Source organism: Symsagittifera roscoffensis, chromosome 10 (assembly GCF_963678635.1).
Source record: "Symsagittifera roscoffensis chromosome 10, txSymRosc1.1, whole genome shotgun sequence".
Classification (NCBI taxonomy): Eukaryota; Metazoa; Xenacoelomorpha; order Acoela; family Convolutidae; genus Symsagittifera; species Symsagittifera roscoffensis.
In genome coordinates this window covers 37,945,272-37,967,490 of record NC_087071.1, presented here as the reverse complement: position 1 = coordinate 37,967,490, position 22,219 = coordinate 37,945,272, and the positions used below count along the sequence as shown (strand labels likewise).

General features: G+C 35.4%; 1 protein-coding gene across 1 annotated transcript in view; it reads left to right on the top strand.

Annotated features, from left to right (window-relative positions):
* Positions 1-14,297, top strand: part of LOC134855595 (ATPase family AAA domain-containing protein 3-like) — a 54,282-nt gene extending 39,985 nt beyond the window's left edge. Inside the window, exons 7-15 of the mRNA XM_063872131.1 lie at positions 1,024-1,179; positions 1,600-1,755; positions 8,406-8,462; positions 9,035-9,160; positions 9,600-9,724; positions 10,529-10,660; positions 11,275-11,389; positions 11,925-12,128; positions 13,050-14,297. Of these exons, the coding sequence (XP_063728201.1) occupies positions 1,024-1,179; positions 1,600-1,755; positions 8,406-8,462; positions 9,035-9,160; positions 9,600-9,724; positions 10,529-10,660; positions 11,275-11,389; positions 11,925-12,128; positions 13,050-13,238 (1,260 nt within the window). The 3' untranslated portion in view covers positions 13,239-14,297. The remainder of the gene's footprint in view (positions 1-1,023; positions 1,180-1,599; positions 1,756-8,405; positions 8,463-9,034; positions 9,161-9,599; positions 9,725-10,528; positions 10,661-11,274; positions 11,390-11,924; positions 12,129-13,049) is intronic.
* The last annotated feature ends 7,922 nt before the right edge of the window (positions 14,298-22,219 follow it).

Genomic DNA, 22,219 nt, shown 5'->3' with positions numbered 1-22,219 from the left:
CCCCTTTGGTACTTTTTAAGAAATCCATTTTTGGCCGACCGACCCTAAAATTTTTCTAAAGGCGCCTTTGGCGCCAATATATACCAATTTTGATGGGGGAGCGCGCGCCGAAAAAATGCAAGTTTTTGGTCAAAGTTTTCGAAAAAGTGCCTAAAAACGCCTTTTTTGGACTGTTTTTTCAAAATTTTGCCTGCGGCGCTGAAAATTTGGCCGAAACAGGGACTAAACCGTGCTTAGGGAGAGCTCAAAAAATCAATTCGGTCGACCTAAAAAAAAGGTCGACAAAATTTTCGAATTTTTTTAAAAATTCGCCCTCCCTCGAGAAAATCCTAGATCCGCCCCCAGGCTGCTCAAACTGGTCACTTTAACTGACCTGGTCACTTTTTGGTCACTTATTTTTACTAGGTCACTTTTTGTTGAAACTGTTGTGTATATCAAGGGAATCCTAACAATTGTCGAGAGTTTTTCCAGATAAGATCATGGGACGTTGCACGTTCAATCAGAAACTTCAATAAGAGTTCACCTGGGCGCTTGAAAATTGAAAATTTGTCAACTTTTTTTTAGGTCGACCGAATTGATTTTTCGAGCTCTCCCTAAGCACGGTTTGGTCACTGTTTTGGCCAAATTTTCTGCGCCGCAAGCAAACTTTGAAAAAACAGTCCAAAAATGGTAGGTCATTTTTTCTCTGACCGATTTGAGCAGCCTGTACGCCCCTGATGATGAATAAGGAATTTTAGTCACAATATAAAGCAAAGAAACTTAGTCTTGGAAATTACAATATTTAGTCAATGTGAAACACAAATTAAAATATACAGCAAAAGATATAGTTTTTCAAGGCTAGTGTTTTAAAATGTTTTTTTTTCCTCGTGTTTTTTGAGTTTTTGTGCTCAATTTTCAAAATTCGGTTTGTGAATTTTAGCTGACTTTCTTTGTTTAAACTGGAGTGAATAATCGAAAAAATACAAGAAAAAAAAACGAACAAACAGGCTTTCTTTTGCATTAATTGCGTTGCTCTTTTGTTAGGTTGAGAGGGAGAATCACGACCTGAGAATGGAGAAGACGAGGGAGGAGGCGAAACAGTTTAGGGAGACGGTGCTGGAGGCAGTCAGCCAGGCGGGCTCAATGCTGGGACAGGGGGCTCAGGCACTCCTCACAGACTGGCACAAACTATCCAGAACTGTAAGGACACTTGTCGTTAATGAGTTAAAAGGGTCAATAAGTTTTGGTTAAGGTGTGGTTTTAGAAATAGGGTGTATGTACTTCCATCGCATGTATGGGCAGATAGATTTTTTTACCAGGGATTTATGGATTTGTGGCGTTCAATTAGAACATCTGGCTTCAAACTAAATTAAACTAAACATTGAATTCATTTTTTGACATGTGTCTGATATTATGTTGGCCTGATTACGAGGATGCTTTAGTTGGCGAGACGGTAACCTCTAATGCTTTATTCCTATAACTTAACTTGCTTTATTTCGATTACATTTTCTAAGTGCAGTATTTAAGTAAAATGTTTGATTCTGATTGGCAGAATTTTCCAATTTTTAAACAAAATAACAATCATCCCGTACAATCAAATAAGTTTCTCTATTTTTCTAGGTGGGAGCACTGTCAGTGTTAGCAGTGGGAGTCTACTCTGCCAAGAGAGGCACATCAGTGCTAGCCAGAGTGGTGGAAGCCAGAGTGGGCAAACCCAGTCTGGTCAGGGAGACATCCAGACTCACTCCAGCACAGTTCATTCAACACCCCATCAAGGTCAGAAAGCTCTTTTCTTCTCCCCCACCCATCTGCAAGTTGGAACTGTAAACTATTTAATCACTATTTCCTATTGTAACATTACATTGGCATCCGGTTTAAAATTTTACATTGGCATCCAAGCTAATAAGGCTATTCGAAAAACATTTGGTCTTCATCCCTAAAAGAGCCAGTCAGATATATCAATAGCCTTTTGTGCTTGAAAATTTTCTGTTTAAATGTTTGTATGAACGATACAGATCTAAAAAAAAGAGAGAATTTTTAACCTATAGTATAGTTGTCCTGTAATGTGGGAACTGGACTTCTCGCAAATGTTTAAGAATTGCATCGTCTGAATTACCGGTGAATTCAGAAATTTTGAGCATGTTTGCATTTACAATACCCGTTTTTTTTTCGCAATTGGTTTTTTGTGCTGGGTGTAATTTTACCAACGCCATTGTTGTATAATTTCCATTTTTTTCTTACTAGGAAGTTACTTTAAAGGTGGGGAGGAACTTTGTATTCGACTTTTTCGACTTCTTCTTTTTCACACAAAATCAAGTACCAAAAGTGAATGTCAGATGGGTTCGAGTGATATATCATATTGAAGCCCTTTCAACCGTGATTGGAGCAATAACGAATAGTTTCGATAAATTTTTCTCAGTGTCTTGAAAAACCGGCCTGAAAGATAAGATGTGTCCATTTTTACAAACACTAAAACAAGCGAGTAGACGGAGAAAATCATTTTATTAAATAAATATCAACTCTATAGCCTAAACAATGATCAATACAATATCGAACTTTAGCGAGCGTTAGTGTAATAGAAGGGCTATTTTTTCTATCCTAAGTTAAAAATATTGGTGCCACTTTTGTTTTTTTTTTGTTTCAAAAGTTTTTTTTGTTTCAACCAACATAAAAATAACAAGAACTCGATTTCAGAAATTTTCTAACTTAGTATATCTCGCAATTTTTTGAAATGCATAATTTATACATAATGTGGCTTCATGGTTTTCAATTTATCACATGTAAAGTTAGTGTGGATTCATTCAGTTTGTTATATTGCAAATTAATATTTGCAAAATTGCGTCTATTTGTATTTGATTCCACTTTTGCTGCATAGGATTGGCTATTTATTACCATTTGTAGCTGCTTCATTTGTAGCTAGTGTTTGCCGGTTGTTAAGTGTTCGTGGCCGAGAGGGCAGGGCGGGAGACTCCTATTCTCGAGGTCGAATGTCCGAAGCCAATTGGTATTAAAGTTTTACTAAATCGAGGGCTTTTTCTTTTGTTTTTGTTATTTCACTTTATAGCTGTTTTTGTGTCGTGTTCTCGCTAGTGTTTACTAAGCGAAACTTCGAATCTGTTTTAAAGATAATTCTCGAAAATGAAAAAGAATTTGACAAAAATTTTAAAAAAATAGCTAGTTTTGGTTTTTGTTATGAACTCTGTAACTATAACGTTAGTGAACTGGAGCCATTAGTTATTTATTTGAGCTTTAAATTCAAAAATTTCTTTTCCAACAAAATCTTAAATGTAAGTTTTGAGATAAATTGAGACAAGCTTACGAAAATTTAGGTAGAACTAGTATTTAGACATTTTTGCTGTATGTTTTTCGATCTGTTGGATAGCGCACCATACTTTGTTTGCGATGTATCACAAGTGGTGCGAAGCTCTACTTCGCTGTTGTGTTCACTGAGAAATCAGTAATTTATCGTTTAAAGAGGCTTCGAGTGGTCAGGCGACCGAATCGCTGATCTTCATGAAACTGACAGCCGCATTAAGTAAAATTTTGAATCCATTGAAAATAATCTGATTAAGAGTAATGAACGTAGTGAGTACTCTTATATAGGTCTTGCTGATTTTTTTTTTTAGGAAAAAGCCTGGAAATTTGTTCACGCTCAATTTCGCTGTTTGACTTGTATTTTCTTTTTAAGTTCAGTGCATTTCTTTTGTTAAATTTTTCTTTAATTTCAATTGAGCAAAATCCCGTAGACAGTTCTCAGGACGAAAAAATCGAGGAAATACACGCTGACGTGGAAATTTAAGCGGCAGGAACAATGACGCAGTTAATCCAAGACGCTTCTTCTGCTGTGGATCAGTTTTTCAAATGTTAAGAGACTGTCCAGACAAAGACAATACCCCACAAGGAACGGATAAGTCACAGGGTTTAGGGATAAGTTAAGTTTTGAAAGCCGAAGATTTGGAAGGTGCATAAATTGTTTAAATGACAAGCTCTAGCTTGGCAGGTATTTCTGAACCGGAAGCTGTAGAACCGCATGAAGTCTTCGTTTGCTCTGAAAATCTCAATGACTTAAGCCCTCTTTTAAGTGAGACCCTGAATTTTGCAATATTAGACAGCGCGCGCTCCTCACTAGTGTGTGTAGAAGCTTGTTTCTATTGCTTCTCAGAGTCTATGCACAGTGACGAGCTAATTAGAGTCAAAGACTTCAATGGAGATCGAATTCTTAAGTTCGGATCTGTGCTCAATTCGATAAAACGAGTTGAAATTCCGTGTTTCATCTTGAACAAACAATATACTGTTTCAACAGATGTCGTTAAGTCAGAAACTCCACTTCTACTTGGTAAACCAACGACGAGAAGTGAAAGTGAAGTTGCGCCGAACGTTTTCCTAGTCGACAATAATGGGGAATTGTCGAATATGGAGTTGCAGGACATGTGTGAATTTTTGGACATAACAGACCTTAAAACAGCGGTACAAAGTCCGTGGAGTAATGGAGTATGTGAGCGTAATCATGCTGTGGTTGATGAGGTAGTACGTAAAATTTTGGATTCAGTACCTGTACCCTAGTAAGAGCGTTAGCTTGGACCTGCTATGCTAAAAACTCGATGGCAATAACAGGCGGATTAAATGCGTTCCAACTGGTTTTTGGACCTAACCCATGCATTCCGGGTGTCTTACTTCACGAGTTAACTGCTCTCGAACCAGTTACAACGAGCAAAGTTTTAGCGAACCACATAAACTCCTTGAGCAACATTAGCGCCTTACAACCACATAACTCCCTGTTTTTCTGTAGAATGAAACATCAGAAAATATTCGGAGACACTGCGGAGTCAGGTAAGAAAATAGGTTTTGCCATTGAAAACGAAGACCTCGTATTTTTCAAACGAAAGGAGAAAGACTGCTGGAAAGGACCTGGCAAAGTTGTTGCTAAAGATGGCAAGGTTGTATTAATCAAAGAAGGAAATAGTGTTTTTAGAGTGCACGAAACCAGAGTGGTTTCTCAAACCAGAGTGGTTTCTCCAAAACCAGAAGGTTACACGTTTTCAGAGTCTGTCAGTTGTTGAAATTCAGTGCATGTTAATAAGAACACAAAAGACTCGCGGACAAGTGACTTCGACGAGCCCCAACAGTTAGCTGTTTTCGACGCTGACCTTCTAGAATCGTGCGAGAACGCGTCTACAGAACAGAGTTTGGAAGAACTTCCACTTGAGACTAAAGCAGAAGTTGATTCGGGAACCATTGGATTTGAAGTTGAAAATATACGGAAAAGTTTTGGTTTACCCAAGAAAAATCAAATTGTTCAATACAATGAAAAAGAAAAAACAAACGAACGATTTTGGATGACAGCAAAAGTTAAAATAGAGGTGGAAAAAAGCCCGGAAAACACAAAAGTTGGTTAAATGTCGAAGATTCTGCAGGAAAAACAACGTGTATTGATTGGAGCCAGTAAGAAGATTGGAGACCTAAGCATGAAACCACTGACGTGTCGTTGAACCAGGTGATAAGTGAATTTAACTTCTCAGAAATGAACAACACAGTAAATTTAGACCAAATAAAAAGTCAAGACTGAAAGAGCTGAAAAGTTAGGATAGCTTTAATGTTCATAATAAAGCACCGTTTGTGGCCAAACATACATAACCGCTAGATGGATAAATACCGTGAAAACAGTTCACGTTGGTCCTCTTCTCATGTCTAGGCTAGTGTTTTGTGGCTTTAAAAAGAAATTGAAAAGCCACAATCCGATTCTCCAACTGCTAGTAAGGACTCTTTCTGGTCGTTACTGACATTATCTGCCACGACAAAATGGGACTCACAGTCGTTGGATGTCAAAGCAGCTTTTTTTGCAAGGAAGTGATATTGCACGAGACATTTATATTTTGCCGTTTAAAGTTGCAGAAAAAGAAAGTTATCGTTAAAAGCTGAGAAAGGGGGTGTACGGTTTGTCAGACGGGTCTAGAAACTGGTTTTTACCCTGAAAGATGAGTTGCAGGCGAGCGGTTGTGAATTGTCTACGATTGGTCCGGCTGTTTTCAGATGCGTACAAAACGGTTTCCTCACAGGACTTCTTTCGGTTCTTGTTGACGATACTTTTTGAAGCAGTACCCAAAATTTTGAAAGAAACGTTGTTCAGACAATACGGAACAAGTTTTTGATTAGCACGGAAGACTCTCAAGTTTTCAAGTACCTCGGAGTTTACGTTGAAGTGCAAGAAAATGGTATTAAACACCACCAAGAAAATTATATCCAAAAACTTAAGGCAGTTAATCTACCGTATGAACGATGTAAATAGGCCGGCAGTGATCTCACGTCGAAGAAAAATTACCTTGTTGAGGCATCACGTTGGTAGACTAAACTTTCTCGCTCAACAATCAGGCTGGATATAGCGTTCGACGCGTTAGAGTTTACGATTTCCGTCAACAACGCCAGAGTCGACATTTTCAAGAAAGTAGACAAACTTATTGCCAAAGCTAAACAATATTCTTATTTCGTTTTCTATCCTGATCTCGGTGGTATCGACAAATTTTCATTAGCTGTGTCTAGTGATGCTTCGCACGCCAATTTATCGGATGGGTTTTCGAGCGCTTTCAAGTTTTCTATCTTGATAATAGGGCAGAATCGAAAAAGCTGCCTCCTAGCCTGGAAATCGGGCAAAATACAACGAGTCGTGAAAAGTACCCTAGAAGCCGAAGCGTTGGCTTTGGGAGATGCCTTGGATGTGCTTTCTTTTTGAAGAGTTTTATTGAAGAACTTAAGGAATCGATAATAGAAATTACAGCGTTCGTGGACAACAAATCGCTACATGACAACCTAATTTCAACAAAAAGTGTGAGTGAAAAATAGCTTAATCGACCTGGCTGCAATAAAAACAATGTTGAAAAATAAAGAGTTGAAATCCATACGGTGGGTTAGTCACAAGCTGCAACTCGGTGACTTTTTCATTAAAGAGTTTTATAGAAGAACTTACGGAATCGTTGATAGAAGTTACAGCATTCGTGGACAACAAATTGCTGCATGACAACCTAATTTCAACAAAAAGTGTGAGTGAGAAATGCCTGAGAATCGACCTCGCTGCAATGAACACAATGTTGAAAAATAAAGAGTTGAAATCCATACGGTGGGTTATCCACAAGCTGCAATTCGCTGATTTTTTCTTTGAAAATGGCGTTAACTTATGTATGTTTCGACGAATAGTTGAATCAGGATGATTACCTGACTTAATCAACGTTTTTACACCTAATCATTTTGTTCATTAAACAAATCACACGTCTCACTGAAAATTTGTTCAACTTAACTGTCTGTTGGTTTGTGTACTTTGACATATTCATTTTGCATGAGCTGAACGCGTTGTTAACACCCTGCTAATATTTACAATTGCGTGCAGTTTATTTTACTCACTTTACTATAATTTCTAGCTATAGATTTCTATCTATATAGCTTTGATTTCTATCTATCAGTTTGGTGCCGCTTTATCTTATTTGCAATTGATATTTTAATCGGTAACTTCCCAAACGGCATAATTCCCAAATGGCATAAAAGTGAATTTTTTTCCCAAATGGCATAAATTTTAAGTTTTCATTGTAATTTAAGCGTTTTCTATCAATTTCTAATACTAACATTTTGGCAGGAACGAAAGCATGTGGACAAGACTTGGAACTAATTGCTTCCAAACAAATGCTACGCAACAAATTTGTGAAAAAATTGACCACAAGCAGCTCATTAATAACCGCAAGCATATGCTTCTTGCTTTTGATAAAAAAATTACTCTACAACTTTTTCAAGATAGAATTTCAACCAACATTTAAATTGACAACTTGACTTATTTTCTCACATTGTTCACGAAAAAATTGTTCTCGATGTTTTCAAGGCAACTGTTGCATGAAGTTTATGCCATTTGAGAATTTTTTTACTTTTAGGCTATTTGGGAATTATGTCTTTTGAGAGGTAATCTTTTAATCATTCCCTTGTTTTCCAAACTCCACTATCGAACAGCAAAATTTGTGAAAACGTGATCGACTTCTAATTTCGAAAATGGAAATTAGTTATCAGATTTCCTAGCGAAATATAAGTTTTACCTATTGATCCAGTTTTCTCAAATTAGATTAATTTCAAAAAAGTGTCCATCATAATTTTTTCTGCAAATTCAAAGATCTTAACGGCCATCTTTTTTTTCTTCGAAATTCAAAAGTTGAAAATTTATGAAAAAAGTTGTTTTTTTTTGCAGTTTCCTTGCGTGCATTACTCTTTTCCAGCTGTCAGTTGGCTATGTTTAAACAATTAAAAATAGCTAGCTTTTTAAGACAACATTTTGGCAATGAAGTGGATGATTATTTTAGTTAAACTGAAAACCCTTCAGGTTTTAGTGACCGATATGTTTTCGCAGCTAAGGTCTTTGCCTTTGTGGAGTTCAAATAGTGTGTTGTATATTTCAGAGTCTGCAAGTGGTGGCTAGACCTAAACACGACGTCCTCAAGGGAATCATTCTAGATGTGAGTTTCTATTTGGCTTAAATAATTTTAAGCAATAAAACTATTATTGTTGTTAGTGAGTGGAAACTATCTTGTATAGCTTGAGCAAGTTTAAAATCTGCAAATAGATCAAAACCAAACTGGGCGAAAAAAATTCTTACATTGTGTTTCAAACCCGAGAATAATTATTGAAGTAATTTTCGCGGTTGTTTTGCAGAACTGGTATTGTTCTATAGTTTACGCTATTGGGAAGCGGTTTTGAACTGGCAGTCTCAGTTTCTCAATCGAAAGGTCGTCGGGTCGAGGCCCACCATGATCCGTGTTCATTGCTTGACTGTTACGAGGCGAAATTCCTCAGCCCAGAAAACAAACCAAAAAATGCATGTAATTCACTATCAGGGGCACAACAGCAATGGTTTGCTGTAAAGAGCTAACCAGCTCGTATGTTTTTTTGCTTTCATTGGTAATTTGTCTTTGCTTAAATGTTTTTGCGATTCGGAGTGGATCTATGAAAGGCTATTCAGCCTGTGTAATCACTTTTTTCCCCACATTCCAGGCTGACATTCCTAAACTGTTTTTTTTTTCCTATTTAGCCTAAATTGGAGAGTCGTTTGCGTGACATTGCAATTGCGACTAAGAACACTAAGTTGAACGATGGTTACTACAGGAACATCCTTCTACATGGCCCGCCTGGATCAGGAAAGACCATGTTCGCAAAGGTACACAGAACTTCATTTATATTGCTCATTTGCAATATGCCAATAGATAAAACAACCTATGAGAATTGTTTCTCACAAACACCGGGACGATTGGTATGAAGTAATTGCTTAGTAAATTTGAAGTAATGAAAGTAATAAGTAAATTTAACTTAGAATGCAAAAATTGCATAATAACAATACTTTGGGCCTTTTTATATGCAGATTAACTTCTCATTTATATTATAGAAGATGACATGGGTTTTTGTTTTAATTTTCGTCACCACGATATCATATTAATAATAAAAACAACAAATTGTTTTCAGGCTTATAATCAGGAAAATACAAAGTTTGGTACAATTAATAACCCAGTCTTAAGCAAGAGAGAACTTCATTAGACCAACTGGTCCGTTTTTAAAGTTCGTTTTGAATATTTTTGAATACTGTCGTTTTTGGCGTGCAGAGTCTGGCATATCACTCTGGTCTGCACTATGCCATCCTGACAGGGGGAGACATATCCCCAATGGGGGCTCAGGGGGTCACTGCAGTTCACAAGGTGTTCGACTGGGCCAACACATCGCCCAAAGGGTTAACAACTGTTTAATTTTATAGCGCACAAAAGAAAGGATGTCTTGGAAATGCACAATTAAAACTATATTTTACAAATTCCACTTTTCTACATTTGCAATTTCACTACCCCCATCACACCCACAGTGCAACTTTTCTTTACTAATTTTGCATGCTAATATGACTAATTGAGAGATATAAGATTTTAAGATGCGAAAAAAAATACATTCGTAATAGTTGGTTTTTTCATCATGCAAACAGTTTCACTACCTTACGACAACGATAAGTAATTTTCATAAATTCGATTTTCAAATAGGTGAGAGTGAGTAGAAAAGAAGCCAAAAAGTGTTGTTATGCATTAAAATATTTATTTGAGTTTCATTGCCAAAGAGTGAAAATTGTAATAAAATCAATTCGGCATCAAGACTTAATTTCAACTCTTTTCACTAAATTTAATGTGTTTAATGATATTTAACAGAAAAAATATCGTTTTTCAAATCGTTTTTATTAAGAATGGGTACGGATGAGAATTGAAAATGCGGATTATGAAATATTGAGTATAATTGTAAGCGAAGTCCATTGTTGCGCGAATTTTAAAGTTCAAGTTTATAAATTCAACATAATATAGCATGTCTACGCATTGTCCGTTTCTCTTATTTCCCCACATTCCAGACTGAGTAATTATGCTCAGCGAAGCTTTTTTCTACGACTCAAGGTTCTTTTTTGGGTCTAGAACTTTCACGTGGTAAAATAAAAGACAATGCCAAAACATCCCATTTGTAAATTTCAATAGCAAAGACTAATTTGTACTGTATGTGATTGCAGAGTGCTGTTGTTTGTGGACGAAGCAGATGCCTTCCTGAGGAAGAGGAGTGTTGGGGGAGGGGAAGCTATCTCGGAGGACCTCAGGAGCACACTCAATGCATTCCTATTCAGAACAGGCGAACAGAGTAAGAGGTTAGTCGAATAAACGGTGAAACTTGGTTAAAAGATGTGAAGATATGGCTTTTTTCCGGGGAATCCCTCATGCGCGCAGGACTGTATGCGCAAAAGTTTTGTCAATCAGAGCTCAGTACTCAAAAATTATTTTTTTTAAAAATAAGCGATAATTTCAGTCAGTTTTGCACAGTTTAAAAGGCCTTTTTCATTTTTAATTTTTCTTTTTGTCTATCGCAAGTTTTGCGAAGCTGTGCTTCGCTTGTGTTGAAAAAAAGTGAACAATAAGATTTAATAAAAGCTTGAAGAGGTTGAATTTGAGTCACTAGTTTGAGTTAACTAATGAAAATAACATTGCTAGTTCTCATTGCTAGAGCGTATGGCGCCATTAGTCAGCCCAGAAAATAACCAAAAAAGATGCATGCATCTCTTATACTGGGATGTAACAGCGGTTTTCGGTAAAGTTGATCAGCTCGTTTGTTGGTCCTTCTTTTTGGGAATAAATGGTCTTTATCTTAATCGAAAGTAGAGTTGTATTTACATGACTGTCAATTTTTTTTTTCAAAATCAGTCCTCAACCGGGATAATCAGAAAGTTCTGAATATCAATGTGTATCTTGAGTGTTCTGTTATTAGGATGATGCTGGTGTTGGCCAGTAACCAGCCGGAACAGCTGGATTGGGCCATGAATGACAGATTAGACGAAATGGTCCACTTCGACCTTCCAGGGCTAGAGGAGAGAGAACGATTGGTAAGACAGTTTGAAATTCTTAAAAGCATTTAATAGTGCATAATTTAAGTGTTTACCTGTGATAGAATTCAATACATTGTCAATCAAAAGCAAAAAAAAAAATTTTGATCTGTATCTAAAAAAGGCAAACTTCTCTGTGTTTAATTTTTGTGTTTAATGTGTTTGATCCGCATAATTAATGCACAGCGTAGTTTTTATAATAAGTGGTTTTTGTTTATTATTTATTGTTGCTATTCGAGACCACAAGGCAAATGGATGGTGTGGATGTTGATTTGGTTCTAGCCTATTAGTTGGAACTCTCGCAGTACGCTACAAACTCAGCCAATCAAAATCGAGTATTTTACTCGCAGCACTCTACAAACTCAGCCAATCAAAATCGAGTATTTTACTCGCATTACTCTACAAACTCAGCTAATCAAAATTGAGTATTTTACTCGCAGTACTCTACTATTTCAATCGAAATTTTACTGTTCGACTTGAAGGGGGTCCGGGAAGGGGGTGTAGCGACTTGCTCTAAAAGTGACAATATGTTTAGGTGCGGAACTACTTCGACTTGTTCGTCCTCCGAGCCAGTGAACGTGGCTGGCGACAGTACTTCTGGGATCTAATTAGACTAAAGAGACCAAGGACTCTCTCTATCTCTCCCAGTCTAGACTTCAATGCCAAGTGCAAAGAGGTGGCTGAGAAGACAGAAGGTCTGTCGGCCAGAGAGATATCCAAGTTAGCTGTATCGTGGCAGGTAAAAATTTATGTTACTATACATTATGTCTTAGTTACTTTCTATTACTTATGACAGTTGTTACTTATAATCACTGAATAAATTATTCACTTTCGGAGTTACAATTATACTCAAAATGGTTGATCACTGCTTATTTTATCTACACGAAACAAAACAATGCTATCTGGGTGAACCAGCCTTTAACTGAAAGCGGATGCCCAAAACCCCGTTTCTTACAAGTTTCCTGCGATGTCGCAAAGTCAATTGGGTTCGATTATGATTTTTTTAAATATCTGTCCCGATAAAGACATAGAGCCGTGCCTGTCTAAAGTATTTTTTAATGCATGTTCTATTTAAGCAAGAAAGCTCAATGAGTCTCTTAATTTGTTTGGGTGCTTTTAGCTGTTAAAGAGCTCGGACATTCGATTTGGCCAATCTAAAACACGTTCCCGCAGAAAATTTTCCCACCTACCTCGCTCACAGAAGTTGATTATGATTCATCAGCGTGATAGATCAGCTGAACTCGTTATCTAACCTTTCCAAGAGTTTTGAAGAAAGAAAGAAAGAAAGAATTTATTTCTTCAGACATACAAATACATTTATAAAAAAAATCAAACAAATTAAGCAATTAAATTTTGGTAAACGTACGTATTATCTGAAGAGAATAGACTAAAGGCAAATTAGATGCCCACACTAAATGTATACCCAGTATATACTGACTGAGACATAGAACGTTAATGTGTAAGTATAGATAGTTATTTAAGCAGCAAGTATTCTTGTAAAGTATTTGGAAAATTTTATGTTTTTACAAAAATGGCGTTTTCTCGAAAACCAGCAATTTCTGGAAGGTCTTATTTTTTTGGGTAGAATCAGAGTTTTTAGCTGCCTTGATTTAATATGTCGTTTATACTCGTGGATAAATAAATGTTTCTTCTTCTACAGGCTAGTGCATACGCCAGTGAAGATGGAGTGCTGACTGAGTCGATAGTAGACGAGAGAGTGAGAGATGCAGTTAACCAGAGGAGGAAGAAGAACCAGTGGGAGACAGAGGCTGACAGGGCCAAGATGAGACACGTACACCAGCATCACGAGGAACAGCAACATCACGGAGATGCCACGATATTGAACTGAAACTTGAGAGATGGAGTTCCTTCGAAATACCCGACATCGGGAACTTTATCAACGGGATCCTTAACATCATCAGGAACCACAACGTCGGCAGGAAAACAACATCACGAAGATGCCACGATTTTACAACCGAAGCCACTAAACATCGTACACTCATCATTCGAACATCATGAGAAACAACAAATGAATGCGCCTGTTTTGAACTAACACTAAAAAGAACGAACGGCAATATGATACAAGCAGACATAATGAAGAAGCTAGGCATAATCATCATGGAGATAAAAACGACATAGAACTGAAACTGAAAGAATCGGTATATCATTGAATACCAGCATTACGAGAAACAATTGTAAACGCTCGGGATAGTTGGATAACGAAGGTTAGGTGCTCTAAATTAACCTACAACGATCAGCCATCGAGACTTAAAAATACCAAAAAGATGGATTTGTATGTATGATATTGAATTGATCAAGTTATTCACAATGACAGAAAAATTACGATTTTGAGGACATGCTAATACTACCGGGAACATGGACGAAAAAAAACAAAGCTTCCGAAATGAAAACATCAAACAAAAAAGGATGCGCAACAAACGAGAGCAATACTAAATGAAAATGATTTAAGATGAAATAATCGGATTGTATTCTGGAATTTATTGCTAATTTATTGTTTCAACTGGACTGAAAGTTACTGCAAATTATATATTTGAAACTGAAATGGAAAAGCTGCCTTTTCTTTTTTCTCAGCTGGCTAAATGCATATATGTTACTGCATTACGTTGAATTCAAAAGAAAAGCTTAATATTTATCATGCAATTAATGATGTGTAGTCCAAAGAAAAAACAGCAGTGCTCTATTTTTCTGTGACCGGTGATTTTTGAACAACCGGTTTGATTTGATTTCGATTGAATGATCTTGAATGTTGAAAACGTTGAATTTGATGCTTTTGTAGTTGGCTACAAATTTATTGGAGAGCGTCTGAAAGCTACAAATTGAGTCACCAACTTGAAATTCTTAAACACTGTCATTTTTTATGCATTCGATAATTTGATTCAATTTTTTTCAGGAGAAATAAATTCTTTCTTTCTTTCGTTCGCATTTTCTTTCCTTTCTAGAGCTTTATTTTTTTTTGCTCTGAAAAAAATTGTGGCAAATTTGTCGAATAAAGTGACCCTGAAGTTAATCAAACATGCTTGTCTGAAAAAAAATTTAAATCGTCTGCTTTGCTCCCTTTTCTGTTCTTAATGCAAAATCTCTAAGCTTCAAAGCTTCGTTCTAATTTCATTTCGAATTAGTTTAAGTTTCAAAGTTAGAATTAATTCGAAGTATTCAGACGTTGTCCTTCAATTTTGTTATCAACTATAGGTAACTGCAAACTCTAACTCACTTCGCTCAGTTTTTGATAATATGTTCATAAGTAATTACCTATTTCGCCTATTTTTTGGCTAGATTTTATAAACAAGCGCTTTTCAAAATCTGGACTGTAGGTTTGCAGTTAACAGAATAAATGCGAAATTTGTATTCTATGATGATCTGTTACTTCAAGTAATTTGATGGCGTTTTAACCTTTAAAATAATTGAGTTTTGAACGCCGCGTTTTTATAAACCACAAAAAATAAGTCTTGAGCTAAAGTATGGTAGTTCTATTAGCGCAAAACTATTGAAACCTGAAATTTTATAAGTTTTTTTTGAATATGTGCACTAAACCGGGAAAAGTTCAGACAAAATTTGCAAAGAGTTTTACCAGAGTTGATATATATATATTTTTAAGTACCAATGAACGTAGTGAAGACGCGTATATAGAATATTATTATTTTTTCTATTTCTTCAGTAAAAAATTAAGAACGCTCATTTTTTTTCAAAACTTAATTTGAGTTTCATTTGCTTAATGGAAGACAAATGACGCTCTCAAACTACTAAGTGTAAATGCCGCGAGAAAACAAGAATGACATTGTTGTCGGAAGTGGATGCCAAGATGAATGTAGTTCCGACTCTTAATAGGTCGTGATGAATTTTTTTGGGAAATCTTTAAATTAGTGCACGTTAAACTTCGTTTTTTTTCGAGATTTGCCCTTGATTTTGAGTTTTTCAAGTTCAGTTCATCTTTTTGATAAGAAGTAATTTTCTCCACTATCGAATAGCGAAAGTGTAAGGGCCACAAAAAACGTGATCAACTTCTAATTTCGAAAGTGGAATTTAATCAGTTTTTCAAATGTATCAATCATAATGTAGTCTAGAAATTCAAAGAGATTTAAGGCCACATAAGTTTTGTTTGGATTTTCTAAATTTGATGTTTTTTCAGAAAAACAAGTCAGTGATTTTTCTGTTTTTTCATTGACTCTTTTGCAACTGTCTGCTGGCTATGTTTATATGTTCGGGCCGAAACTTTTTTTCGTTACCAGCTTTCCGTTCCAGGTACATATTGTTTTCAGCTTTCTATGAAAATTGAAAAACTAAAGATATCAGTTTTTTCTAGTTTAATATATTTTTTGTCTATAGCGAGTATTGCGAAGCTGTGCATCGGCTGTTGAAAAGGGTGAGTCTTTTTTAATTAATAAAAATTTTTTGTGTCTCTCGCGAGTTTCGCGAAGCTGTGCTGCGCCTCTGTCTTGAAAAGTATGAACAAGAAGATATTCGGGAATTTCGAAGAATTAATGAGACAAAATTCGAATTATCTTGGTATTAAATTTATTCGTCTGTTTGGCCTTGTTCTTGGGAATTTTTTTTTAATCAGAAACTTGATCGAAGTTAAAGTTGTTTCTATTACAAGTCTTTTGTTTCTGTTTCTTTGAGTCCATTGCCTCTTTTCTTAGTGGTTATTTTTTCCTCTAAGATTTCTTACTTGTAAAAATATCCTATCGTTCCAGCTTAGCTTACTCTAATTGAGCTAGTTTTGGGCAGTAAAGGTTAATGCTAGGATTGTTTTGAAATTTAGAGAGCTTCAACTTGACATTTTTTTCAAATGAAAAAAATGCGAGTAATGTCTATAAAGTTGTTTGAAACTTCAGATAGCCAAAAACAACGTTTTTACTGAAATGTAGCTAAGTTAGGCGCTCGTTTTGAGTTAGCTTGGTCTAAGTTTGATCAGTTAAACTTTTTTATTTTTTGATTTCAAAGACGTAAAAGACTGATTATTTGGAGAGTCGTTGTTTTAGACACTTAATTAAACAAGATATTGAGCCCAATATGTCTTAGGTAAAAAAATTGTTACCGGTTTCTGCCAAATACTCTTTGATAAACACAGGTATTATGAAAATATATGGAATCGGGTTTTTTTTTGTTTTTCTGCGACCTTTTGGAAAACTTTAGTTTTTCTCATAAACCACTCTACCGATTTTGAAATGAGTGGTACCAATGGGAATTCTGGCCACAAAAAGCTATGACCCTCGGAAAAGTCAAATATTCGAACTTTTGACTGTTTTTTGAAACTTTTTGATTTTTCTCAAAAAAATATCCTCCCGAAGCTGAGATATTGGTTTCATTGTTAACAACGGGTCGTGATAAACTCCCCTGCATGAGCGGTTTGCCCAAAAAAGTTTTTCTAATGAAAAGCAAGTCCCATTTAATATAATTCTACGAAGCTTGACCAATTTTTAAAAATCACTTGATGACTAACAATTTTGATTGTTTTTGCTAATAGACAAACTTATTTAAAATTTTCTTGACATGAAACAGTCTACCGCAACAATTTGTGGCTATTTTCGCGAAATTTTGCTTATAACAAAATTAAAACAAGTTTTTTCGCCGGTATTTTTTTGGAAAAAATTTTCATATTAGTTTGTTTGGAATTTTTTCATAGCAAAGTTTTAATCTTATTCCTCGTGATTTTGTGAGATTTTTTACTGCTACTCGATTCAAATTGATGACACTTTGAGTTTTCGACCAAAAAAATGAAACTTTTTTGAAGAGTTTCTGCTTTCAAAAAAATCAACGCGTGGAATTTTTAGGACCATTTCTGCCAGTTTTGTGCGTAGTTACTGCTTGGTAGTTTTTCATGCTAGCTTAATGCTGGTTGTTGTGTTCCACCACAGCTTTTTGTCAATATGAGTTTCCTTTTGAGACAAACTTTTAAACATTGTGGGCGTTGTTGTTTCGCGTTTTTTCATTCTTTTTCAAGATTCTGTGACTTTCTGTATCGAAGCTCAGCTTCGCCTCTGTGTTACGAAGCTCAGCTTCACCTCTTTTTTATGAAACTTCCATACATCTTCGAAAAAAATGATTCTTATTCAAAACTAGTCAAGCTCATGTTTCATAATCAGTCTTGAGTTATATCCGTTCAAATAACTGCGGACTTGTTTTTTGTACAATTTTTTCATGTAAGCTCCTCTTGTCAGTTGTATTTTTGTTTCGACTGTGAGAAAGCAGCTCATAAATTTGGTACCCCATTTTTTGAATTATACTTTTTTTGAAATTTTTGCATTTAAAAGTTTTCGATTGTCTATATTTTTCCTGGTTTGTGAGATTTATCTTTTGATGTGAAGGGATTACAAAACTCATTTTAGGGATTAAAAAATCCGCAGCTTTTTATAATTTGTAGCTTTACAGCTAAGATTAGCCCTATGTTATTGTATCCTCTCTTTATTTCATCTCCAGTCCGCGTTTGATTGTACTTGGTTTGGCGTAGATTAAAACTCATTATTCAAAAAAATTTTGATTTTCCAAGGGAAGTTCCATAACAATCTTTAGTAATTCAAGTGACAATTCAAAAGTTTTAACTAACAATTCAAAAAATTCCATCAAGTAAATTGATTTTGTAAGGGAAATTCCACAACAATCTCCAGCAATGGGATTTCCTTTTCATTAGAAAAACTTGGTGCTGACAGATTATTACCAATTTTCAATTTTTGTGAATTTACAATTTTTGTGCTAGAGATTGTTGTGGAACTTCCCTTACAAAATCAATTTGCTTGATGAATTTTTTGAATTGTCACCTAAAATCTACGCCAAACCAAGTACAATCAAACGCGTACTGCAGATGAAATAAAGAGAGGGTACAAGAATATAGGGCTACTCTAAGCTGTAAACATTTTTCTAACGAAAAGTGCAAAGTTTTCCTAATGAAAAGCAAGTCCCATTTTATATAATTCTACGAAGTTTGACCGATTTTTAAAAATCACTGGATGACTAACAATTTTGATTGTTTGTGTTAATAGACAAACTTATTAGAAATTTTATCTGGCATGAAACACTCTACCGCAACAATTTGTGGCTATTTTCGCGAAATTTTGTTTACGCATATAGAAAAAGGTCAAGCCTAGCTGCTGAAAGATACAAGCAGCGTAATTAGCGTCTAAGACAGTGAAAATGCTTGTTTTAGTAAATATTGTCATCTCATGGTTTTCCGCCCATTGTCCCAGCTGCGAATTATCTTTTTAAATCTGGTTAAAATTACTCAATTATTGAAAAAATGATACTTAAACTTTAAATGCTATTTCAAACATAACTGGTCCTTTATCATTCGCAAAACCACTAGTCACGCCATTAAACTCATATTTCAATGAAATGGAGAACAGACAATCAAATGAGTTTGATAGGCAAAAAATGAAATGCTAAAATAACCAGCTAATAAGTACATACCATTAACTGTTATATTACAAAGAGCACTTTAGCTTCAAGGTATCATAAATCTGTAGGGTTGAGGTGGGGAAGGAGACCAGCAGCAAAATAAGAGGATTCGAACCTGGACAGAGTCGGATGTTTTTAATGAACTTTTTCGTACACCAGTTAAAATGCGTCCGCTCTACTAGTAAATTTCTTTTTTTTTTCAAAATGACTGGTACTGCTAATGCGACATAATTGGTTTGCGTCACTTAGCAATTATGTAGACTCATAATTGACGCATGTCACTTAAGAAATTTTGTAGACTCAAAGTTATACTAATTCAGTTTTTCCCAGTAGCGTTATCGGTCCTATTTTTGCTTGTGTATGCGAAGTGCAACTTCGTCTCTGTATATTTGTTTGCAGATTCCACAAACTGTTCTGGGTTCCGAAATACAGTTGCGGATTCCGCGAATTCACCTATTTTTGGAGCGATTTTGGGCAGTACATTGTTTTCGGCGTTTGTTTGTGGAATCCAAAACAGCCGAGAATATCACAGAAAAGTAGCAATGCTGCGGATTTTGGCCTGTTGCCGAATCCGTTTACAATGCAGAGAATGCACAAATTGGCCTCGTTATGTTTGAAATTTTTATTTGAGGTTGATTTGCTATGCGGAAGGTTTAAGCAAGAAAATTCAGGAGGAACTTTGAAAGAATAAGAAACCAAAAATTCATAATAAAATGCAAAGTTTAAGTGTTTTAAAAAAATTTGAAGTAATTCACCAAATTCATGCGTTTTCACGACAAGCTATGTTTATGTATGTTTTAACCTTTTTTTTTACAAATTAAAATAAAATTGATCATCTTTTTAGGGTTTAAATTGCTGAAAGTGCATGAAATTTAGCCTGTTATTTTTTTTGCTCCAAATGAAACAAATCTGCTTGAAACAGGGCGAGGACATGAGTTTTCCGACTGCTGTTTAAATGTGAGTTCAGACTGCCCTTTAAAAGTCCGACAGCTGCTTAAATTAAAAAACTGTTTTGAATAAAAAATTTCAAAACTTCACAGTAACAAAAATTTTTTCTTCATTTTTTCACCCTTAAGTTTTATGAAGAAAAAAATGAAATCTTTTGCGTCTAAAAGTTACTTTAGATATGCCAATATAATTCGTGCATAAAAAAAAGAAAGAAAAGGCTAAATGAAACTTCCAAAACTAAACTTTTATAGCAAAACCAATCCTAATTAGCCTAGATGACCATTTTTCATAGAACTAACGCTACTCTACTCGATCGGGTTGCTCTCTCAACCTTCGATAATTTTTCAAAATTTCGAACCAATTTTTCTCGATTTAGAACAAATGTTTGAATATTGTGTAAACGTCGTTCGAATTGGGACTGAAAAAATTTAAATATGATATTTTATTTACCACATTCCAATGATTAATTGCGATACCTGATTTTGCGTGGAAATCAAAAATTGTAAAACACTCAAATACAAACTTTTTTTGTGTTGCAAGTTTTGCGAAGCTTGGCTGCGCCTGTGTGAATGATATGAAACGAAAATGTATATTGAGCTATTGTTGAAGCTAGATTTAGAACAGAAAATACCATATCGTCTTTTTGGTTTAAGATCCATTGGCCTTGATTGATCAAAATCAGCTATTTCTTCTTATGCTTGCGATTTGGAAGCGTAATCAAATCGGAATAGAGACTTTTTCTGGGTTAACAACTAGTTTAACCAAAATCAATTGAATCAGTTGGCATGGTTAACAACTAGCTTAACACAATCAAATGAATCAGTTAGCATAGCCGTTCTGATAGCAGCATAACAGAATGTCTGGCAGAAACATTTTCGAGCATGTTTGCATTTGAAATGGTCGTTCCATTCGAATTTTGATTCTTGGTTCCAAATCAACGCTTAACTTCAGTTTTCGTTTATTCATTTTTTTAAATGTTCTTTTTAGCTTAAATGGTTTTGGTTGATGTTGTATCCGTTTAGTTGCCGCATAATTTGTCGTTTGAGCAATCAAACTTTAAAATTTTATTTTGGTTCCGGAGAGGGAGTTGAATATGGGAGTTTTTCGTGGCTCAAAATGTTTTATAGATCAAATAGTTTTTTTTCGGCTCAGCAACCGTCTACCCAAGTATCGTCTGCTCAGTATCAATCAAAAACAAACCAATTTTGTTTTTAATTTCTATTGAAAACTGGCAGCTCTATTTCTCAGTATTTTTCCTCAAACTCAACAGCATTCCACTTAAACGTAAAAAAAGATCAATTTTTTAAAAAAATGTTTTTTGTTTCATTCTTTTTTACTCATGTTTTTGTCCTTCGTTGGGCTAGCTGCTATGCTTTTTCTGTCGTATTTTTGGGCCAGCTGCTATGCTATTTTTTGTCGTTTTTTGCCTATATCGAATAACTAAAAGGTATGAAATCATGCCACTTTTATGTTTTCCATTATAGCCCCTCTAGTCAAAACTAATCCCTAAAACACTTATTGTAAACCTGACTGTTTTATAGTCATACCTCTTTGAGAATAACCAGAATAAAGTTGATTTCTCAACCTTTTCCATTTTTTTCTATAAAATCTTTTGAGGCTCAACAAATGAGGAACGACGACCAACGACAGAGTACAAAAAAGGCGCACAACATAATAAAATACATAGTAACTTGCCACCAATCTACCATTTTATGATACTGAGTAGTGTTCCGTCTTGGAAATGCGCCAGTTTTGAGTTCAAATTTTCCATATCATCCGAGAGAGAGAGAGAGAGAGAGAGAGAGAGAGAGAGAGGGAGAGAGAGAGGAGAGAGAGAGAGAGAGAGAGAGAGAGAGGAGAGAGAGGAGAGATAGACGCTTAGATGAAAGAGAAACGATTACGTGAGAAAACCCCGAAAAAACAATTGTCCTTGTTTTATTAAACTCATTATTATCATTTACGTGTTTTGGTTTTTGGCGAGACAACCTTGGTTAGCAAAAGTTGATTCTACTCTACGAGAAAAATAAGTTTCAGTTAAATATTGTTTCCACTTGTGTTCGGTCTGTGGTGGGTCGGTCGAGTATATCGTCGGTCTGTAGATTGGCTGTATGTATCTCGATTGAGAACACGATTGTTCAATATATATATTTTTCCTTCAATAATTATCGAAAATCATTAAGAGGAAACAACGGAATAATATCATTTTCGGAACAAAATTATCAAGTTTTAAACGAAATCGAAATCGAAATCGAAAGCGACTTTCTTGTCACTACTTTTGCCAATAAGTGGGGATTTTCACGCTTGCCAGAAGTTAGATGTCAATTCTGGCCAAAGTCTAATTAATTTCATGTCCAGAACATCATTTAAAAACAAGTTTGACTTAGGAACATTTTTTATCCGGTTCAAATCAAGTGTATTCCAAGTTTTTTAGTAGTAAAATACTTGGAATGACCGGGATTCGAACCGGCAACT